Source organism: Musa acuminata, chromosome BXJ3-11, assembly GCF_036884655.1.
Source record: "Musa acuminata AAA Group cultivar baxijiao chromosome BXJ3-11, Cavendish_Baxijiao_AAA, whole genome shotgun sequence".
NCBI classification, from domain to species: domain Eukaryota; kingdom Viridiplantae; phylum Streptophyta; class Magnoliopsida; order Zingiberales; family Musaceae; genus Musa; species Musa acuminata.
In genome coordinates this window covers 30,805,829-30,824,858 of record NC_088359.1, presented here as the reverse complement: position 1 = coordinate 30,824,858, position 19,030 = coordinate 30,805,829, and the positions used below count along the sequence as shown (strand labels likewise).

General features: G+C 40.5%; 2 protein-coding genes across 4 annotated transcripts; one reads left to right on the top strand and one right to left on the bottom strand.

Moving 5' to 3' along the window:
- Positions 1-324: 324 nt before the first annotated feature.
- Positions 325-2,651, top strand: LOC135653343 (probable xylan O-acetyltransferase 10). Its single transcript, XM_065175231.1, has 6 exons — positions 325-558; positions 656-872; positions 1,409-1,580; positions 1,673-1,872; positions 1,953-2,111; positions 2,225-2,651. The coding sequence occupies exons 1-6, from the start codon at positions 384-386 to the stop codon at positions 2,562-2,564; spliced, it is 1,263 nt and encodes a 420-aa protein (XP_065031303.1). The 5' UTR covers positions 325-383; the 3' UTR covers positions 2,565-2,651.
- Positions 2,652-4,622: 1,971 nt separating this feature from the next.
- Positions 4,623-18,442, bottom strand: LOC103972241 (abscisic acid receptor PYL4-like). 3 transcript variants are annotated; one of them, XM_065175233.1, is made up of 6 exons: positions 18,197-18,427; positions 16,106-16,235; positions 15,593-15,699; positions 15,384-15,437; positions 5,990-6,143; positions 4,623-5,826 (listed from the first exon to the last, which is right to left on the bottom strand). In XM_065175233.1, exon 6 carries the CDS (start codon positions 5,623-5,625, stop codon positions 4,936-4,938), a length of 690 nt encoding a protein of 229 aa, XP_065031305.1. In that variant the 5' UTR covers positions 5,626-5,826; positions 5,990-6,143; positions 15,384-15,437; positions 15,593-15,699; positions 16,106-16,235; positions 18,197-18,427; the 3' UTR covers positions 4,623-4,935. The 3 variants fall into 3 exon arrangements, 2 of the variants coding, with proteins under 2 accessions (XP_065031305.1, XP_065031306.1); XM_065175234.1 differs by lacking the exon at positions 5,990-6,143; XR_010502395.1 differs by lacking the exons at positions 4,623-5,826; positions 5,990-6,143 and adding an exon at positions 13,007-13,295 and having other exon boundaries at positions 18,197-18,442.
- Between the last annotated feature and the right edge of the window lie 588 nt (positions 18,443-19,030).

Sequence of the window (19,030 nt, the reverse complement as noted above, 5' to 3'; positions counted from 1 at the left end):
CCCCTGCACTCCTTTGGTTGTTTCCTTGTGAACTAATAATAATAATAATTATTATTATTATTTATTCCCAGATAAGGAATCTCGACTCTGAATCCCTTTTAATCTCATGAAAAATAAAAATTGTATTGAAGAATAATTTGTATTGTCGTGCAATGATATATGTCAAGTTCGAATATATATATATATATATAGTAATAAATATATATATATATATATAGAGTTTTATTTTCATAAAAAAATATATATATATTCACAAGGATAAATATGTCAAATCATGTATACAGCCTTGTGACCATTTAATTAAGAGGCCACCGGAAGCCTTCAATGAATGCCTTCGCAATCTGGAGAGGCCAACCAAAAGCTGCGTCGCTGGGTGTGCGTCGATGAAGTCGCCGTTCCCCCATAGAAGGCGCAACCTCCGCACCCGTCTTTTCGTCTTCTCCTTCGTCGCCTTCGTGATCGTCCTCTACGGCGAGGACTTCACGTGCATCCTCGGCACTCCATTCCGGCGACCAGATGATCCACCGCCGCAGCAGCAGCAAGGAAGAGTCCCGAGAGGTTCGAAAGAGAGAAAGGAAACGAGACTTCGTTGTGAATTACTGCGTATGGATGAATAGCTTGACTGACTGACCGAGTCGATGTTGATTCGGAACAGAGAAGGACGAGGCGGTGATGCCGTTCGCGGTGGGGAAGACGGAGGAGGGATGCGATGTCTTCGCGGGGGAATGGGTGTACGACGAGTTATCGAGGCCGCACTATGGCGAGGAGGACTGCCCCTACATCCAGCCCCAGCTGACATGCCAGACGCACGGCAGGCCCGACTCCGGCTACCAGCACTGGAGATGGCAGCCGCATCGCTGCTCTTTACCCAGGTATCTGTCTATCTTTCTGCATCTGCCGATACAAACTGCTTAGCTTCTTTTCCGCCGACGGCGACTCGATTCCATCTTTCTTTCTTTCTTTCTTTCTTTATTTCTTTCTTTCTCTGGTTTTGTTTGGTTGATCGGTAGTGAAAGACAAATGGTTCCGTCGTCACACGAAGATATATTTGCCCGTGAGATGCTTAAGAATTCTCGAACGCATATGCGTCGGAATGGTGTGAGGGATGTAATCAACCCCTCTTCCTTGGGTGTCCTTGTAAGCTTGGTGACAAAGGGTGTCGTATGGACCATAAGTTGGGCTTGGGCCGAACGCCGTCCTTTATGACGACAAAAGATTCTGTGCCATTGTTGATAGTAATGTAAGGATTTTGGCCCACGCTTGGGCACATGGGAATGTACTACTCGGGGATTAGGACGTGAGACATGGGAAGGTGTCATAAGAGTTTGCAGGTTAACCTCGTCAATGGTTGATTGTTCTTCGAAAGATCAATTTCAGCGATTTGAGTCCATTTCGTCATGGATGGCAGCTTCGACGCCACCTTAATGCTGGAAATGCTTCGAGGCAAGCGGATGATGTTCGTGGGTGATTCCTTGAACCGGGGGCAATTCGTATCCATGGTGTGCCTCCTGCATCGGGTCATTCCAGAGCACGCCAAATCCATGGAATCCTTTGACTCGTTCATGGTCTTCACGGCCAAGGTTAGCATCTCCGCAGGTCGTCTTCCATCGTCTCTTCCCACCTCCCTCCCCATCTGCACTGCCGCTGAAATCGACCATCGTTCTTATGATAGGACTACAATGCGACGATCGAGTTCTACTGGGCGCCGTTTCTGGTGGAATCCAACTCCGACAACGCCCTCGTCCACAGGATCAAAGAGCGGATCGTCCGACCGGGTTCCATCATGAAGCACGCTCGCCATTGGAAGGGAGCCGACATCGTCGTCTTCAACACATACCTGTGGTGGATGGCCGGCCGCAAAATGAAGATTCTGTAACCGAGGAGCCTCGACTCTGTTTCCTTGATCCCATCTGTTGTTGTTGGCATCTCGACTGACTTTGATCCGCTTGCAGGCGAGGGCCCTTTGGAGGTGACACGAAGAACATCACCGATATGGTGACGGAGGATGCTTATAGGCTGGCATTGAGGAGGATGCTGAAGTGGGTGGAGAAGAACATGGATCCTCGCAGCACCAGAGTGTTCTTCACAAGCATGTCGCCTTCTCACCACAGGTCGTACAATGACAAATATATATATATATATATATATATATATATATATATATATATATATATGCTCTGCCATTTGGATGCACAACAACTGAGATGGGATGGATGGTTTGCAGTAGCGAAGAGTGGGGAGGTGAACCCCAAGGGAACTGCTACAACGAGACGACTCCCATCGAGGACGCTACGTACTGGGGAACGAGCACGAGCAAGAGCATGATGCAGGTGATCGGAGAGGTGTTCGACGCTACCAAAGTGCCAATAACTCTGCTCAACATTACCCAACTGTCGGAGTACCGGAAAGATGCACACACCCAGATATACAAGAAGCAGTGGAGCCCGTTGACGCCGGAGCAGCTGGCTAACCCCAGAAGCTACGCAGACTGCATCCATTGGTGCTTGCCCGGCCTGCAAGATACATGGAATGAGCTCCTGTACGCTAAACTCTTCTTTCCTTGAGGAGAGGTCCCAACTAAAAAGCACAAAAAGTTCACCAATGGATTCTATGACATTTTTTTGTCGTCATTAACATCCTCTTCTCTTACATATTATTTATTGAGTTTATAATAGCCTTGTGATCTGCTGTTCTCACGTAAACTAAGAACGAGTAGGAAGTGTGCTTATCTGAGCTACAGCACTGGAATTTTCAGATCCCACGACAAAGAATCATCTCCAATCTTTCTTTCTGATCCAATAAATCTCTGGGCTTTGTCTCTACCTAATTAACCAGAGAGATTAAAGAAGATGAATAGGAGGACATCCACGGCGAGAAGATGTCAAGGGAGGAGGGAACAACACAAGTGGCCGCAAGGATTAGCGCGTCCATCGTCACGCCCTTATATTCTATCACGAGCCAACAGCACTTTGTTGACTCACGGGAATGTTGATCTACAACCCCATCTCATCTCGATGGGGGCATGCAGATCTCTTTCTCGGCAACTTGGCATTTATCAACTCCCGGGAGATCAGACACAAGATATGGCAGAATATAATAGTGACGTGGGAAGTAGAGACAAAAGGCAGTGCCGTACGTGCACTTTGCTGTGTCCAACAAGTTTTCACTACGGATCTCCTGGTGAGGGGTTGTTCTATTTACTCAACTCGTACGTGGTGGATGTGGGAGAGAACGAGTTGACCGCCTCAGAATCCCTGGATCTCTATCTTTTACGACTGCCAGTCGTCGTGGCTCATTAATTCCACTTGCACGCCTAGCTAGCTGTGGTCCTCGAGATGGATCAGTATCCGGGCAGGGCTCGGTCGCCACCTGCTTCGCTGAATGTTGCAATAGAAAAAGGCAAGCTGATGGAAGGCTGTGTCATTAAATACTAGTTGCATCACCTTCGATCCTCTCCCTTCGCTACTACAAGAGAGGGTTTGTCCATGTGAATGATCATCAAGGCATTCATTATTCACAGGAAGGGCTGGCTCCATTTCACCATTTGAAGTCCTTTCTCTCGTGCTGCAGAATAGGAATTGCATGATTCCGCCAGCATAAATAATTGCAACGCATGCCGGGAATTGCTGTCCTAACAAAGGAAGCCGAGAACAGGCAGTGCGCCCCCAGATTAGCATAAAGTGAAGGAATAAGCAAGCTTAACAGAGAAGAAAACCATGGTGGTCGGCAGCAGCATTGTGGAATTCTGAGCAAAGGATTGGGAGAAGTGATGGAGAAAGGCAGTTGGCCACGAACGGTAAGCATGAAGCCTCACGCAACTTGCAGCCATCTATTCGCTGCCAACTGAAGACCAACCGACACAGAGAACGGGCAGACAAGAGGAAGACGAGAGGAACAAGTGGGAGGGAGGGCTCTACAAAACAATCCATTGGACTGGAGGAGGCCATCCCAACTTGCACTTCTTTATGCCGCTTCTCGAGGGCAAATTGGCTTGCAATATGGCACTCGATGATTCCTCTCTCTCTCTCTCTCTCTCTCTCTATATATATATATATATACCCGAACTCATTGGCCTCAGTTGTTTGTGCAAATTGCGAGACAAGTTGGGAGAGAAGGATCGTGGAATCCTACCCTTTTCGAACGCTACCACACCACATGGTAATTGGCCACAGCGGAAGCGACGTACGGGTACAAGTCATCTTCTACCTCGGAAGTCAGACGCCACGCACGCCCACGTGGATCCTCGAGCTCTCCACCTAATCCCGCGATCCTCATCGACCCAATCACCGGTCATTCACGGTTGCCACCCGATCAAAGATGTGGCGCTCCTGCCGACGAGGCGTGGAGCCCACCTGCACTCCCCACTGATGGTGAATCCGCGTCGGAGGACTTGACGAAGAATTCGCATATCAGTGAAAGCGTCGGCAGAGGCTCTATAGAAGACTAATGCAGCTTTGCAAGGGAGCCAGCCATGTGGTGCTGCACCATTCTTTAACCATGCTACAGAAGTGTCCCCATCCCATGTGCTTCGACATCCATTACTCCGAAGCTTACAACCCATTACTATTGACAAGAGAAGATAGCACAGACTGATCAGGATCACGATGCAGAGGGAGAGAGACTAAGGTAAATAAAGCTAGCTAGCATTCCAAGAAACATCTGTTTTGCTTTCTTGGAGGGTTTATGTATAGACAGAACTACATAGGCATTTATCCGCAAGGGTTCATGTGACCGAAACAAAGAAGACAAAAAAAGAGATAGGAACGAGTTGGAAGAGTTTCTCTCTTCTTTTCTCTTTCCACAAAATTCCCGATGTTGACGGGCTCAGCAGTTGTTCTGAGATGTCGTCGTCTGCTTCCGAGTGGGCATGCAAGAGGGGTGGTGGCGGTGGAAGCTTAAAAGATGGGCAGCCACAGGGTTGGATTGGGTGGGAAATTACTTGGTTGTTCCCGGGAGCTTGGCCAGGGTCTCGGCTGTGCGCGCCAGGGACTGGAGATTGCACCGGATGATGGTGTCGACGAAGACGCGCGTGTCCTCCCTGGTGTTCCCCGCCGGCACGTCCACCACGTACGACTCCACCACCACCGTGCACCCCTCGGCCTCCGGGTGGAGGGTTGTGACGGAGCGGTAGTTGGCGAGGCGGTGCTCCCCGCCGACCACCCGGAAGCTGAGCACGTGGCGCTCGTCGTCGAGGATCTCGAGGCGCTCCCGGCTGGTCGCCGCCGGCAGGCCGGACACGATGCGGACCTCCCGAAGGGTGCCGACGTCACCGTCGCCGTCGATCACGTGGCAGCTCTTCACGAAGTGCTTGTAGGTCTGCGGCTGGTCGAAGCGGCGCACCACCGACCACACCATGGCCACCGGCGCCGCGACGTGCTGCACCAAGGCCGAGCAGCACTGGTGGGCTTCCACCGCGTGCTCGTGGTGTCGCGACACCACGGCGGGGACGCCATGGCCGATGCACCGAACGGGTACGCCTGCGGCCGCCGATGCCCCCGCCCCCAGGACCGGCTTGCCGCCGATGCGGTGGAGAGGAGGGGAAGGCTTGGGGGAGGAGTGGGGCATGGGGACGACGCTCGTGTTACAGCTGTGCGAGAGGAGCGGAGGGAGAGAGGAGTGGCTCATGTTGGTGGAAGGGAGGGCTAATATAGTGGGGGTGATGAAACACGCAAGTTCGAAAGCTCCATCTTAGAAGCTTTACTTTGGGCCATAAAGAAGTTACCATTTGATCGGTACTGTTGTGCATGTTGCACTTTGTTTAAGCGGCCTGCGCGACCATTTGGCTCCCGAAGGGGTGGTCTGGTGGGGTCTTCAGGTTCCAGTGGGCTGTGGAGAGGAAAGTTGGACATTGAAAGGTCAATTAAAGCTAGAATAATGTTGTTGGGATACTGCAATAGATAAAAAGATTCAGAGAGAGAGAGAGAGAGAGAGAGAGAGAAAAGGAATTGAATTCAAAAAGAATTCAGCAAGTTGATGGGGCCGAAATTACCTTCGCACCCTTTCCCTCTCGTCAATTGACTTGACAACAATTCCTTGCATTTAGCTTAATTGTTGGGAAGAAAACTTTGGCAATGGCTTGATATAAGCCATTACTGCATAGCCATCACAGGTTGATACTGTGCGAGGAGATTGATGCAAGACAACTAAGACAAACTCGATGTTAGGAGCGTGACGACTGTAAGCAGGAAGAATATATTGTGCTCGGCTTGGCCGATGCCACGTTGTAGAATAATAATGACATACATCGACAGAATTGGTTGTGGCAATAATGAAAACGAAAAATGACGATGTGGTCAAACGATAGTCATTCTTTTATGGGCTTCACAACTTAATTCATATACTCTCGTTTCATGAGGTTAACGACAGTGACCAAAAATCACTAGGAGCTATGCACGGATGATGAAGCCTAAGAGCCTTCTCTATTAAGGCAGACGTAATGTTATTGCCGGCTGGCCCAACCCCACCCAACCCAGCGTTCGCGGGACATGGAGACAGAATACGGCCCATGTACTGGGAGCTCACAAGTCACATGTGACCTGAAGGGCCCAACCCAAACATAGATTCAAAATGAGTTTCTAATATTGGCACCCAATATACACCACCAAAAAATATTTATTAATTTGAGACTACAGTTGTCACTAATGATTACAATAACCTAATTTATTTTTTTCTCGGGACAAATGTATATATTTTATTCGCATTAGCTTAGGCCATGACTCTTATCAAAGGTCCAAATGTGGAAAAAGATACTTTCGAACCACCTTGGTGGAATGCCGGAGAGGATATAGATTCGATGGAGTTATGAGTCTGATAATAGTGTTAAATATCTGTGTTGCCAGAGACGACGACAGATTGGTACTTAACCTAAACTCAAAGTGAGAACGTATGATTTGTATCAAGAAACTTATGATTATCAAACTTTCATTAAGATGAAGAGTATTTATACAAATTTTGAGAAAGAGATTTTCCTCACTTAAATGATGCAATCAGATCAATTGCTCAAATCTTTGATTGATCATCGAATCATAGATCGATTGAGGATATAAGAAGTATAAGAATGTCATTCCATATGCCTCTATCATGTCTTCTTAATATTGAGCCAATATAATTGAAATGTTCTACCGAGGAAGTTTGCTAGTTGATCAGAAGTATGTATGTGAGAAGCACGTAGTTGATGTTTGACAACTTGATCTCTAACTAGATAAAAATCGATGGCAATATTTATCATTTGTAAGTGAAATACTAGATTGACACATAGATAGATAGGTGGCACGAACATTATCATAATATATTATAAAAGTGAATTGAGAAGTGATGTCAAGTTCTTATAGTAGATTGGTGACCCAATTGAATTATGCAATAATGATAGTGACAATTTGGTATTTAGCTTCTGTGATGGATCATGCGATTGTTTTCTATTTCTCAAAACTCCAACTCGTAGATGTTATATTATCAATGTTACCTATCCAATCAACATCCATGAATGCATGGAAATGAAGTCATAAGTACTTACAAAGAACAAGTCCATGATTGAGAATCCCTTTTAGATAATGTATGACTTATTTTACTACAGATCAATATGTAGTGGAGGGCCAATGCATAAATTACGATAATATGTTGATTGCTAATTAGACGTATAGACATATGAGAGATAAGTACCGTAAGGAGCCAAATACTCATTGGTACTGTATGAGATCTATAGTAGGGTTATCATTATATAACTCGAGTAATTCAGTAGTAGAGAATGATTGTCTTTGATAATAGATCTTAAATGTACTTTTGAAATATGAAAAGTCCAATAAATATTGATTCCACTCCCAAAAAGTAGCTTAAGATTCCAAAATCTTTGATAGAGAATCAATTTGCTAATTGCTTAAACTTCATGAGATTATTGCCTATAATGATAATGTCATTCACATATACTATGAGATATATGATATTTTTTTTTGTTGTCATATAAATAACAAAATGTCAGACTTGGAGTTGATGAAGTCAATTGATACAAAAAACGAGCTAAGTTCAATATAACAAGCTCTTGGAGCTTGGTAAAGTTTATAAATAATTTTTCATAGTTTACAAATATGACTTAGATATGAGAATGGATGAAGCTAGGAGATTGCTATATAAAAACATCTTTAGTTAATATCCCCTATAAAAAAAATAATGTCAACTTTTCGTATTCTTCACACATGGCTTTACGTCAATTTGAAGATTTTTGGGCTTGAATGATAGTTGTGGGTTCAATAAGTTCAAGGGGATACCTCATAGTAGCGTTAGAAGTCAAGAATTTGATGTGGTCTGAAGATGTCATTATTATAACGTGTTGTTATGTGATGTTCATGCGCAATAATACTATTGAGTTATGTCGGAGGTATGAGAATTAGTAAAGAGTTATTGACGCATACGCTAATGCACCTCGTGTCACTTAGCCGAGGAGAGAGCAAAGACATCATTTATGGTGCTGAGGGTGTTGCTTCATCGAGCGTTACAAGGTTAATTTATGGAGAAGTAGTAAAAGTTACAAAGAGGGTGAGATACTATTGAATTAGAGTAATAAGGGAGTGTATGTGAACTATTGGTTGACATGGTAAAAAATGAATTTAAAGAAACATGAGGTGTGCTTATATGAATCCAGTGATTTATGGTTGTTGGAGTGGCTCGCATTGCTGAAGGCACATAGTTCTAGAAGGAAAAGATAGACTCAACATAAATAAAATAACATAATATAAAGATCTTTTGAGTTTGAAGATCCTAGCATTGAAAAGCATCATGTTCAAGAAAGTATCCAATGAGATGCAAGACTTAATCTTTTAACTCATGTGAAGCGTGGAGGCATAGCCAAAGATAGTAGCATGGATGTTTGATGAAAAAAGGTGAAACAAATTCAACTATATGTTGATACTTTTGTTTAATAGAGCCAACTAGTTGAGATGTGTGTAGTGATAATTTAAGATGTTGTATACGACAGGATGAGAGGTAAGTTTTTCGAGCTCGGTATTCTCATATCCTCCATTAGAGTAAATTATTCCAATGATAGACTAAAAGAAGCTCTCGGTCATCTTCCAATGATAGACTAAAAGAAGCTCTCGGTCATCTTTCTAAAGTGAGCAATGACTACAGTGACTTTAGATTTATATTTGAGAGGGATAACTTTGTATATTTAGTAAAATAATCAATGAAAATGACATAAAATATGAAATTATTAAAATAAATGGTTGGGTTAGATTTAATTTTAAATGATTTGAAGTGGCATATGGAACAAATTCTAAAAGATAGTTTATGACTTTTATTACTAAGGTAGGTAAGCATCGTAATAAGTTTTAACTTTACTTGATTTGAAAGTTAAAATAGAATAATAAAAAAATAGTTATTATTGAATGGAGGATGATGAATGACCAAGGTGACGATGTCATACATCAATTAGAGCAACAACTAAAGTAAGAGTAATTGGCTAGGTGATATGTGAAACTAACGACCACTCATACAAGCTATCTTTATTCTGGACTCAAACTAAAGATGTCTCCATGCTCAAATCATTTATAAGAAATGAGTCAAAAAAAGATTTCAATAGAGATGTTATTTTATTTATAGAATTAAGAAACAGAAATAAAGCTCATTTTGATATGAGGTGCACATAAAACATCATCGAGTATAAAAATATTGGTGTTTGAATTAAGTGTTGTGAAACCTATATGAGTAATAAGAATTTCGTTATCATTACCAATAATGACGTCTTAAGTTTCTTCATAGTCGTTGTGGATGGATAACTTTTTTAATCAAAAATAATATGACGAGAAGCATCGGAGTCAACAATCCAATTAGTTAGATAAACAATCAAAGTAGTCATGATGTTTGCTTAAAATCAATTGAGTGTAGAAGTAGGTTTAGGTCGAGATTGGTTGAATTTTATTGTGTATCTAATTTTGTCATAGAGCTGATAGTACAATAGAGAATGGCTCTACTTGTTACCCATTTGTCCAGGAGATATCTTCTTCAATCCTTTGTTAAAGTTCTTATTTCACTTTTTCTATTGAATTTTTAATTGAATTGAGCTATGATAGTTGATCATGTCATCCTCTCTTATCTTTTTAAATATGTTTCATGAGTAATATACTTTATCACATAGTTCTTCAAATGACATCGATGAATCTTGTGCCCGCATTACTACCATCAGTTCTTTATATTTGTCTCTTAGGCTATTGAGAGTATAAACAATGGCTTCTTCATCACTCATGAAATGAACTATTAAAGACAATCTAATAATAATTTTTATATTTTACATATAATTAGTAATAGTACTTCCCTCTTGTATTGTTTTCATCGAAGTAACACGTAGAGCTATCATCATCTATAACAAAAGACCAAACAAGATGTCTCATGGACACATGAGTAACACACAGAACCATCATCCTCCGTTACACTATCAACCTTTCAATCATAATAATAACTTCAATCAAAATAATTTAAAATATAACTTACACTATAATTATGAACAATTCTAGCATCTCAACAATAATAATTAACAAAAAGTAATCTGTTAGCTCTATAACAAAACTAGACACACAACAAAAGCCTGTCGGTCTTAACCAAGCCTACTACTACACCCAATTGGCCTCAAGCAAATATCATGATTACTTCGATTGCTCATCCATTGATTATTAACTCTAATGCTTCCCATCATATTACTTATGATATGCAGAACTTATCTATCCACAACAACTATAGAGACAATGAAGATATCCGACTCAAAATCATTTAAAATTATCTGCATCGATGTTTAGGGCCCTACCCTAACAACTTATTTCAACAATTTTAGATTTTATATTATTTTTATATATTACATTACTAAATACACATGATTATACCCTTTGAAACATAAATATAAAATCATCAAGGTCTTTACTCATTTTAGAAAGTTTGAGAACTTTCTTCGATCTACCATTAAAATAATTTACTATGATAGAAAAGATGAATACCAAGCCCAAAAAACTTATGATATACAATATCTCAAGTCATTACCACACAAACCTCAACTAATTGGTCTCACCATTTTACATCAAGAATGTCACTGACTTTTTTATCAACAAATTTTCAAACTACAATCTACCACATTAATCATATGCTCTCCCCAATCTAAAGCTAAAATCGATCGTTTCTAAATCTTGATCATTGGGAATCAGCAAACATAATCAAGTGCATTAAAGAAATCTCGTGTTTGAACGAAAGAGTCCTCGATATTAAGAAATTAACATCTTCTGAGGCCGAATATCACGCTAGCATAGCTTTGTTAGTGCCTTGACTAAGACGTAATGATATTGATTAGGAAGCCTGAAGCAACCGTGTCGAGATAGTGATGTTTGTACAAATAAGTCAAAATAAACATACATCGACATCCTTCCCTCGTTAGAAATTGAAGCATACTACTTGGACCTGGCACGTGATACCTTAGTAAGCCAGAACTAGTGTGAGATTTAAGATGAGCATGTGATACCTCTTAACCTATGTTCCAAGGCCTAGTTCCTTCTCCAAAAGAAATTGTTTATAGAAAATATATTGCAACATTTGTTTTATATGAGAACGGCCTTCTCTCTCTCTCTCTCTCTCTCTCTCTCTTTTGGCTTCCTTTTATAGTTAATACGAGGGAAATACAATGAAAAAATAATGCTAGGTTTGAGTTATGTATATTTCTAGACAATCTGTGACTGAATACCATGATCTTTGATCACGAAACCTTGTGATTAATGGGGATAACGTATGGAAGTCGCCATCAGTGGCATCACATCCGAGATCACCTCTCACCAGTAGGCTCATAAATGAGTCATGTGGGCCTGACAAGACTCGCCATTTACGTGCGGATCATGTCGCGGCCAACCAGGGAGACCGTAACCCGAGGAAGAAAAAAGAGGGCTACGTATTTGCCAGTCAATTAATTAGGAGTACCCTCGAGAATTCCATCAAAGAAAAAGATCTAAGAGGCTACTTAGGCACTCACCGGTCACATGGAAAGAGCGTTACGCTCGAAGCTTGTTTAACTACGGCAAACAGAGAGGAGAGGACACTACTAAAATAATTAACATTATATAAGAGCAACATAAACATTAAAAAAAAAATTACAACAGAGACAGGTAAATCTATTTCTGTTTCAAAAACATTATATGATAGACACCCAAAAAACACCGTCAAAATCCCTAGAAGCAATAATTGCTGACAGCTTTCGACTTCTAGATGTTTGAAGTAATCATGAAATGCTAAACAAATTAAATTTCCGTATCATATTGTGCAATTTTATGTATGATTTTTACACGAATCCTAACAATCCGTGCACACAAGAGACGACCTAAATAAATTTGCACAGACATTAATCCAGGATTCATGTTACTTGCTTATTAGGTTAGACACAGTCCTTCCGGTCAAAAACGCTAAAGCCCATGCTGCAGGCTCAGGTGAAATGTTTTTTATAGCTACAGTTGAGGCCGATGAGAGTACTCCAAACAATAATGAAAGGTTGGATCAGATCGCGCTCGTCAATTTTAGCAAGAGCTGCACATATAGTTCGGTTGGCAGCTCTCGTCAGATCAAAAGGAGAAACTCGTTAAGATTCTCATCGAGTAAAGTGTTGCTTCCTCTTTACACAATAACAAAACAAAGGATATATAGTTTCCTATAGTCCATTGGTTGGAACAAACCCTTAACACTAATAAGGAGAAAAATAGCTCAGATTGCCTTAATCTCTCATTTTAGAAGAAGAAATAGGTTCTTCCTCGTCATTTTTTAACTTAATAGGTGAGATACTAGATCGGAAAGAAGATATGACAAGGACAGGCAATATATTGATCATATCTTTGCATTTACATGGGGACCCAAAGTAATTAAGATGGTTCTTGTCTGTCGGTTCCAGTCCGAGAGCTGAAGGGGCACAAGAGAATAGAGAGGTTCGATGGTCAGTATTCTAGACATTGACCAATGTTAGTTGTGGATGATACAGAAACAAACATTGATCAATTAATGAGGCGTATATATTCTTAATTCCAGCTAAAAAACATACGGGCAGTTCTTCATCTCAACCAACACATCTTGAGCGTTAAAAAGAAAAATAGTATACAGATGGAAAGATACTAATATCCAGATGTGAGCTACCTAAAACGAAGATATGACCTCATCAACGTCATTCCAGTACCACTGACCATCGATCAACTACCTACCATCATACAGCCCAAAGTCTAGTTCCACCTTTCCCGGACATTAATACAGTGAAGCTATCTGGTGAAATGCCTAGAGCTGATGGCCTTGCGTTCCTGTACAGTCCAAGAATAAAACTCACAGAGGTGAAGAGAAAAACTATTGTCTACTGTCAGAAATCAGTCTGCAGCAGAGAGAAATCATTGGTGAAACTGTATTTTCCACCAACTCGACCAATGCCCCTGATGATACCACAACGTTTCAGTGCATTTAAATCACATACAGAGGTTGGTAAAAGCAGTCCTTTTTCCCAAGGCATATGTAGTACCACCTTGCATAGGGAGCGGGTTAACGTAGTCGGCAGGACTGGTCCAGCTGGAGAAAATTACATCTCCTAATAGAATAGAGGACAAAGCCTTCCCTCCCACCTCCCCCCCTCCCCCAACCTCTCTATATCTGTCCATCCTACACCCTTTTCTACTTTTTTTTTATTAAGTCAAGGCTTTTGTTATTTGAAAAGTCAAGGGTTTTCACCCTCCGAGAATCCAGACCTGTGACTCTTGTCTTCACCTCCTAAATCCACACATACAACCCACCATCCATCCAAGAGCCCAACTATAAATAAGACCCAGTGCACCGAAGGTTTCCTCATCTCATCTCATCTATCCTTTTGTTTAGGCGACTCTCTATCTTCTTCTACTTCCTCTCCTCCTTGAAGATGTTTCTTCCTGGCCTTTCTTTTGTGACACAGACTTTTCTTCCCTTTCTTCATAAGTAGCTAGTATGGGCTACTACCAATAATTTGTAGTTTTGGCACACCAGCATGGCAAAAGTATGGAAGAATCTGTAAAGCTCAGGAGGGATAGCGCCATGGGTAAGTAGGAACTTGTGTTCTGTTTGTCTAGAGGCGCTATCTATCCTGAGTTTCATGGGTTCTTCCTACTCCACGAGGAAACCGATGGATGGGTAATATACTCGTTCTGTTTTTCTAATTTATATCTGCCAGTCGAAGTTGATTTGATCTCACATCACTGGTAGCAGAGGCAGACATCATTATCTCTGTAGAACTCTCCTAACACCTCTTTCTAACTTCCAATAAGCAAAACAGTTGCACCATTCCGAAGCATATGCTTGTGACTTGTTTCTTTTTTAAGCATGTCAGTGGCTCTCACTTATTTTATCATGGCAAGTTTACCACCTACTAAAGACTTTATCAGTCTATTTTCATAAAAATGATAGGAATATCTTATACATACAACACCTCTCTCTCTCCCTTAGTTTTTCCTCTTAGTTTGAATCATCCAGTTCTACAGTGTAATTACATATCCGGTACTTGTAGCTTTTCTTAATGTAACAATCTGATTTATGTCTACAAAGGAAAGCCAACTTGGGTTTTCTTTCCTTTGGTTGCTTCTAAATCACTACAAGATAAGAGTAAAAAGAAGGGAAAATACCAAAAAGGATGAGTCAGGCTGGTCGCAAGGTGACCTGCTAGTCATGGCGCTGAGGTTACTTTTCACCTTAAAATATGATTTAGATGTTTCTAGCACTCGAGAAATTCCACAGATTTTGAGGAACAATTTCGAGATCATGCCATATTACGATTGAAAATTTTTTATGCACCCTATCAAGACCACAAGGCCTTTACAGCACACGATGATCGGCCAGATGTTTTAAATCTTGTTCATGCAAAAATCTGAAAATTGCATTCCCTTCCTTGTCAAGTATATAATTACTTGTACTTCATCATGTTTTATGCATAAATTTATGACATTTCAATTTATGTATGAGTGCATTAAGATCATGTTTCTGCTTTCTACTACCAAGTTCCAGGTCAAAATTACATGGTAGATTTCAAATTCGAAACCATACCATGGTTGATTCTGTTCGTCACGGTTCTTGACCAGGTCGGCTGCCGAACACCCTTAACAGTTTGGATTTGGTTGAGTGATTTTTATTTTATTTTTCAAAATTAGTTCCTTCGAGCTCATGTCCAAAGTCAAACCCTAGACCTCTGAACTTGACTGATCAAGGCCTAGTAACAGTTTCAATAAAAAAGATAGAGGAATACAACTAACAACTTGAGAGATTATACACACACCTAGAAAATGGAAAACCGATGTAAGACCCATGTTTGGTAAATTCATTGTTTCAAGGAATTCTAAAAAGTAAAAACTTTTGCTTCGAAATTATTAAAGACTTACCCCTCGGTGGCCAATAATCTCTGCTGGATGATCGAATGATTTCTCTCCTTCGACCTGTTGACGATTTAAAAGAAGACAAAGAGCATCAAATCGTCAGCAAAATTGGTCCTATTCGTTAAAACAACAAAAACAGAAGTAAACTAAAAAAAGAAAGCAGAAGTAATCCCAAAAGGGGCCCGAGTTAGTCGCCAAAGCTAAAAGAAGAATACCAGTTAAAGGCGTTAGAAAAAAGTTGCGGAACAGAACCAAGCATGGCTCCGCAGGTCACGAGATGCATAAGCTTGAAATCAGTAGCAGCAGAGAAATTGGCAGCCACCTGAGCGAAAACAAAGACAGCTGTATTATATCTCCTGCTATTGCCAATTTGGCAGTACATCATGTGCATTAACGAACGGCAGTCATTTCACTATCAACACATGGATCTCAATAATAAAGGCAGCATGTAAAAATTTTGTGGTTGAACTGTCACGACGACTGTGAAACTGGAATTAAGCCATCAAGGGAAGGGCAGTAGAATACACGAATCAAAGAAACATACCATTATTATGATTGGAACCACCAAGAATGAAAGGAAAAGAACGATAAGAATGTGGAAATTGTGTTTAGGTGTCCTTTTTATCATAATTTATATAAAATTGTCTTGATAAATAGTTTACAACCTAGTTTTCTCAAAATTCAATCAACAGCATATCTCAAGTAAGATATCACCAAACATTTCTTACCTGACAGTCCTGACCTCGATAGCAAGAATACCTCCTTTTGTTGTGATCCCTTGGTGGGCAAATAGCCCAAGCCAACGTACTCTCATTTAGTCAGGTAAGATCGCTACTTGATGTTGTGATTGCTTGTTTCCTGGAACACAAGAGTAGGCAAGCAGCCCAAAACCTAAGTATTTTCTTACTTTCATAATTCAAGAGATGAACATCAAAAAGGTGCAATATAACATATATGTACATGTAACTAATGAACAGGTCCCAACTCTATATCAGAATCCTTCCTTAGAAAAATCAGAACCATTTGTTAGATATATTGTACGAGAAGAAAAGATGGAAGCTAAATATTGAAATAGTCGAGTTATATATGTCAACAACCTAATAGCTCAAATTTTGGATTGACATGGTGCCTGACCTGTTATATATGTTAATCATGATTAGTTAGAATATTCGTTAATATTAATACTCATTAATATTAGATATTTGATTTGAATGAGTTAAAAATAAAAAAAGTTATAAAAGGATAGTGCTGTTAATGCACTTTGGTCTCAAATGGTCAAAAATCAACAGAGCAATAGGAATCTAGACCCATGGCCACAGTATAACCAAGAACCTTCAGGTCCCAGTGGATTAAGCACTCAAGGCCAGTTTGAAGAGTAGTAGTGCCTGAAACTAAAAGAGACAGCAAGACACTAAGAATCTAATCAGTGAAACTAAAAGAGTAGGATTTAATTCTCAAAGATAAAACCGATAAAAAATCACTGAATATCGGGTGAAACATGTAAGCTTTGGCCTGTTCTTGCTGAGAATCTCCCCACTGTTTCAGCTGGGTACTGATTTGAACATAAAGAGTTCTATCTGATAGTAACTGCAAACTTCAAATCAACCGGTTCACTGAAAGTCTTCGAAGCTTGATTTATTAGGCAGCACAGTTTCATCCTAATGACCAAGATGGCATACACCAAAAGAAACTAAATATATTTTTAAAGTAATAATCACCATCTTCAAAGTCATCTAGATCATCTCTGTTACAAGTGAATGTTTTTCTGTCTCTGAAATCAATTAAAGGGCAAACAGTTTTTATCCTAATAAGATTAGCTTTGAAAGAGAATAATTAAGATTTAGCCCCAATTTCGTGTTATCACACATCAAGAAATTTGGAAACCTAATCTAATTACATTCAAAAAAACAACTTCAAGCTTCTAGCATAATCTTTTTCCATCCTTGAGTGCAAATACGAAATACAAACAATATATTAAATTGGAGTATTCAGTGCACATGCTAGTTTGGTCTGCTTATATAGCACTACTAAACTCCAGAAGAAAATTCCCTCATAATCTGTATTTATATAGCTTCACATATGATAATTCAATTTATAGTGCAAGTTTCTACTGAAATACTCTCTTTCTCGCAAAATCATAGAGATTTGAGAATATTGAAGCAAATGAACAAATAAAATGCCCAAACTCATGTTTGCAGGAAATGGTTATAGTAAAAAAAAAATATATAGAACATAAATGGTCATAAGTATGGTTTACAGTTCAGTTTTGTTTCAAAGATACAACTGTAAAGCATTATTTTCATTTTTTCTCATACCAAACTATTTCTTAAGGTGCAAGTTCAGTTAGTTTTGGAGGATTTAGACCATGGTCCATGGTATAGTTTGAGGTGCATATGCCATGATTCATGACATTGTTAAGATTGCAGAGTATGTAACAATCACCATAATTCTCTACATTTTTTCAGCATGGTAGGTAAATCTTGTTTGCAATCTGAGAACCATGATTCTTAATTCTCTTATCTCTTTCATCGGAATCTCAACACTTCAAACAAATCTAGAGAAACAAGACCATGGAATCAAATAAATCTAGTTTGATATCTGTAAAGTTCAAATCAAACGTGGAAACAAGACCATGCAATTTAATTCATCCGAGAACCCTAGAGAAAAAAGGGATCAGATCATCGCCCTGCCATGACCCTACCATACCCTCACGCACCAAAACGTCTCCAACGATGTCTGATCATCATGTAGACATCGATAACACCACTAGATGGGACACAACTCAAACGCTGAGAACAGGGGCAGCGTTGACGTCTCACCTGGCGCTGCAAAGTGTTGCCGCTCCCCGGCGCGTTACAGGAAACGACGGAGCCGGCGACGAGGATCCGGCAGCCAGCGAAAGAATCGCCGTATCGTTGGAGCTCCTACCATCCCGCCATCGAAGGAGATCGCCGAGTATTCAGAAGGATCGAGGAGTGGGAGAGGGAACCGAAAACGATGGGCGGGGGATGGAAAGGGGCGCTGTTATTTGGTCCTCCGATTTCGGGGAGTGGCCGTTGCGGATTACGATTCGGGAAACGCGAATCTTTTGTGCTAAGTTTCGGTATCACAATAATTGATGATTGCAGTTAGAAAAAATAAATAAATTAAATTAAAAATGAGGTTTTATATATATATATATATATATATATATATATATATATATTACAGTAAATGATGGTGTATATAACACTTTGATGATCTATCACTTGTGTAACAATTGGATACCTTCAAGCATAGATTATGGATTTCTCTTTTCCAACTATCAGCGTCATGAGAATTCGAAATCAGTTTTTTGTGAATCTCAAAGGCCAATCCTGCAACGTAGTGTGGTATATTAGTACTGCAAACAATGGCCCCACCATTCAGGCAGCTAAATTATGAATCAGAGCATGTCGATACGTGCTCGAGCCTCAAAAGATTCCTTTTCGACCAACTCTCGAGTCTCAAAAGATTCGCCTTTATCGACTTATATAAGTCAGCTGTCATCATAACCCTGTGGGTTTGGTCAACAGGTGCGGACACACACGTAAGCTATTCTGGTGGTCGTATCACTGTACTGCGCGACGTCCTGCACGAGGAAGGCCGATGAATTGTTGATTCGCCATGGACCC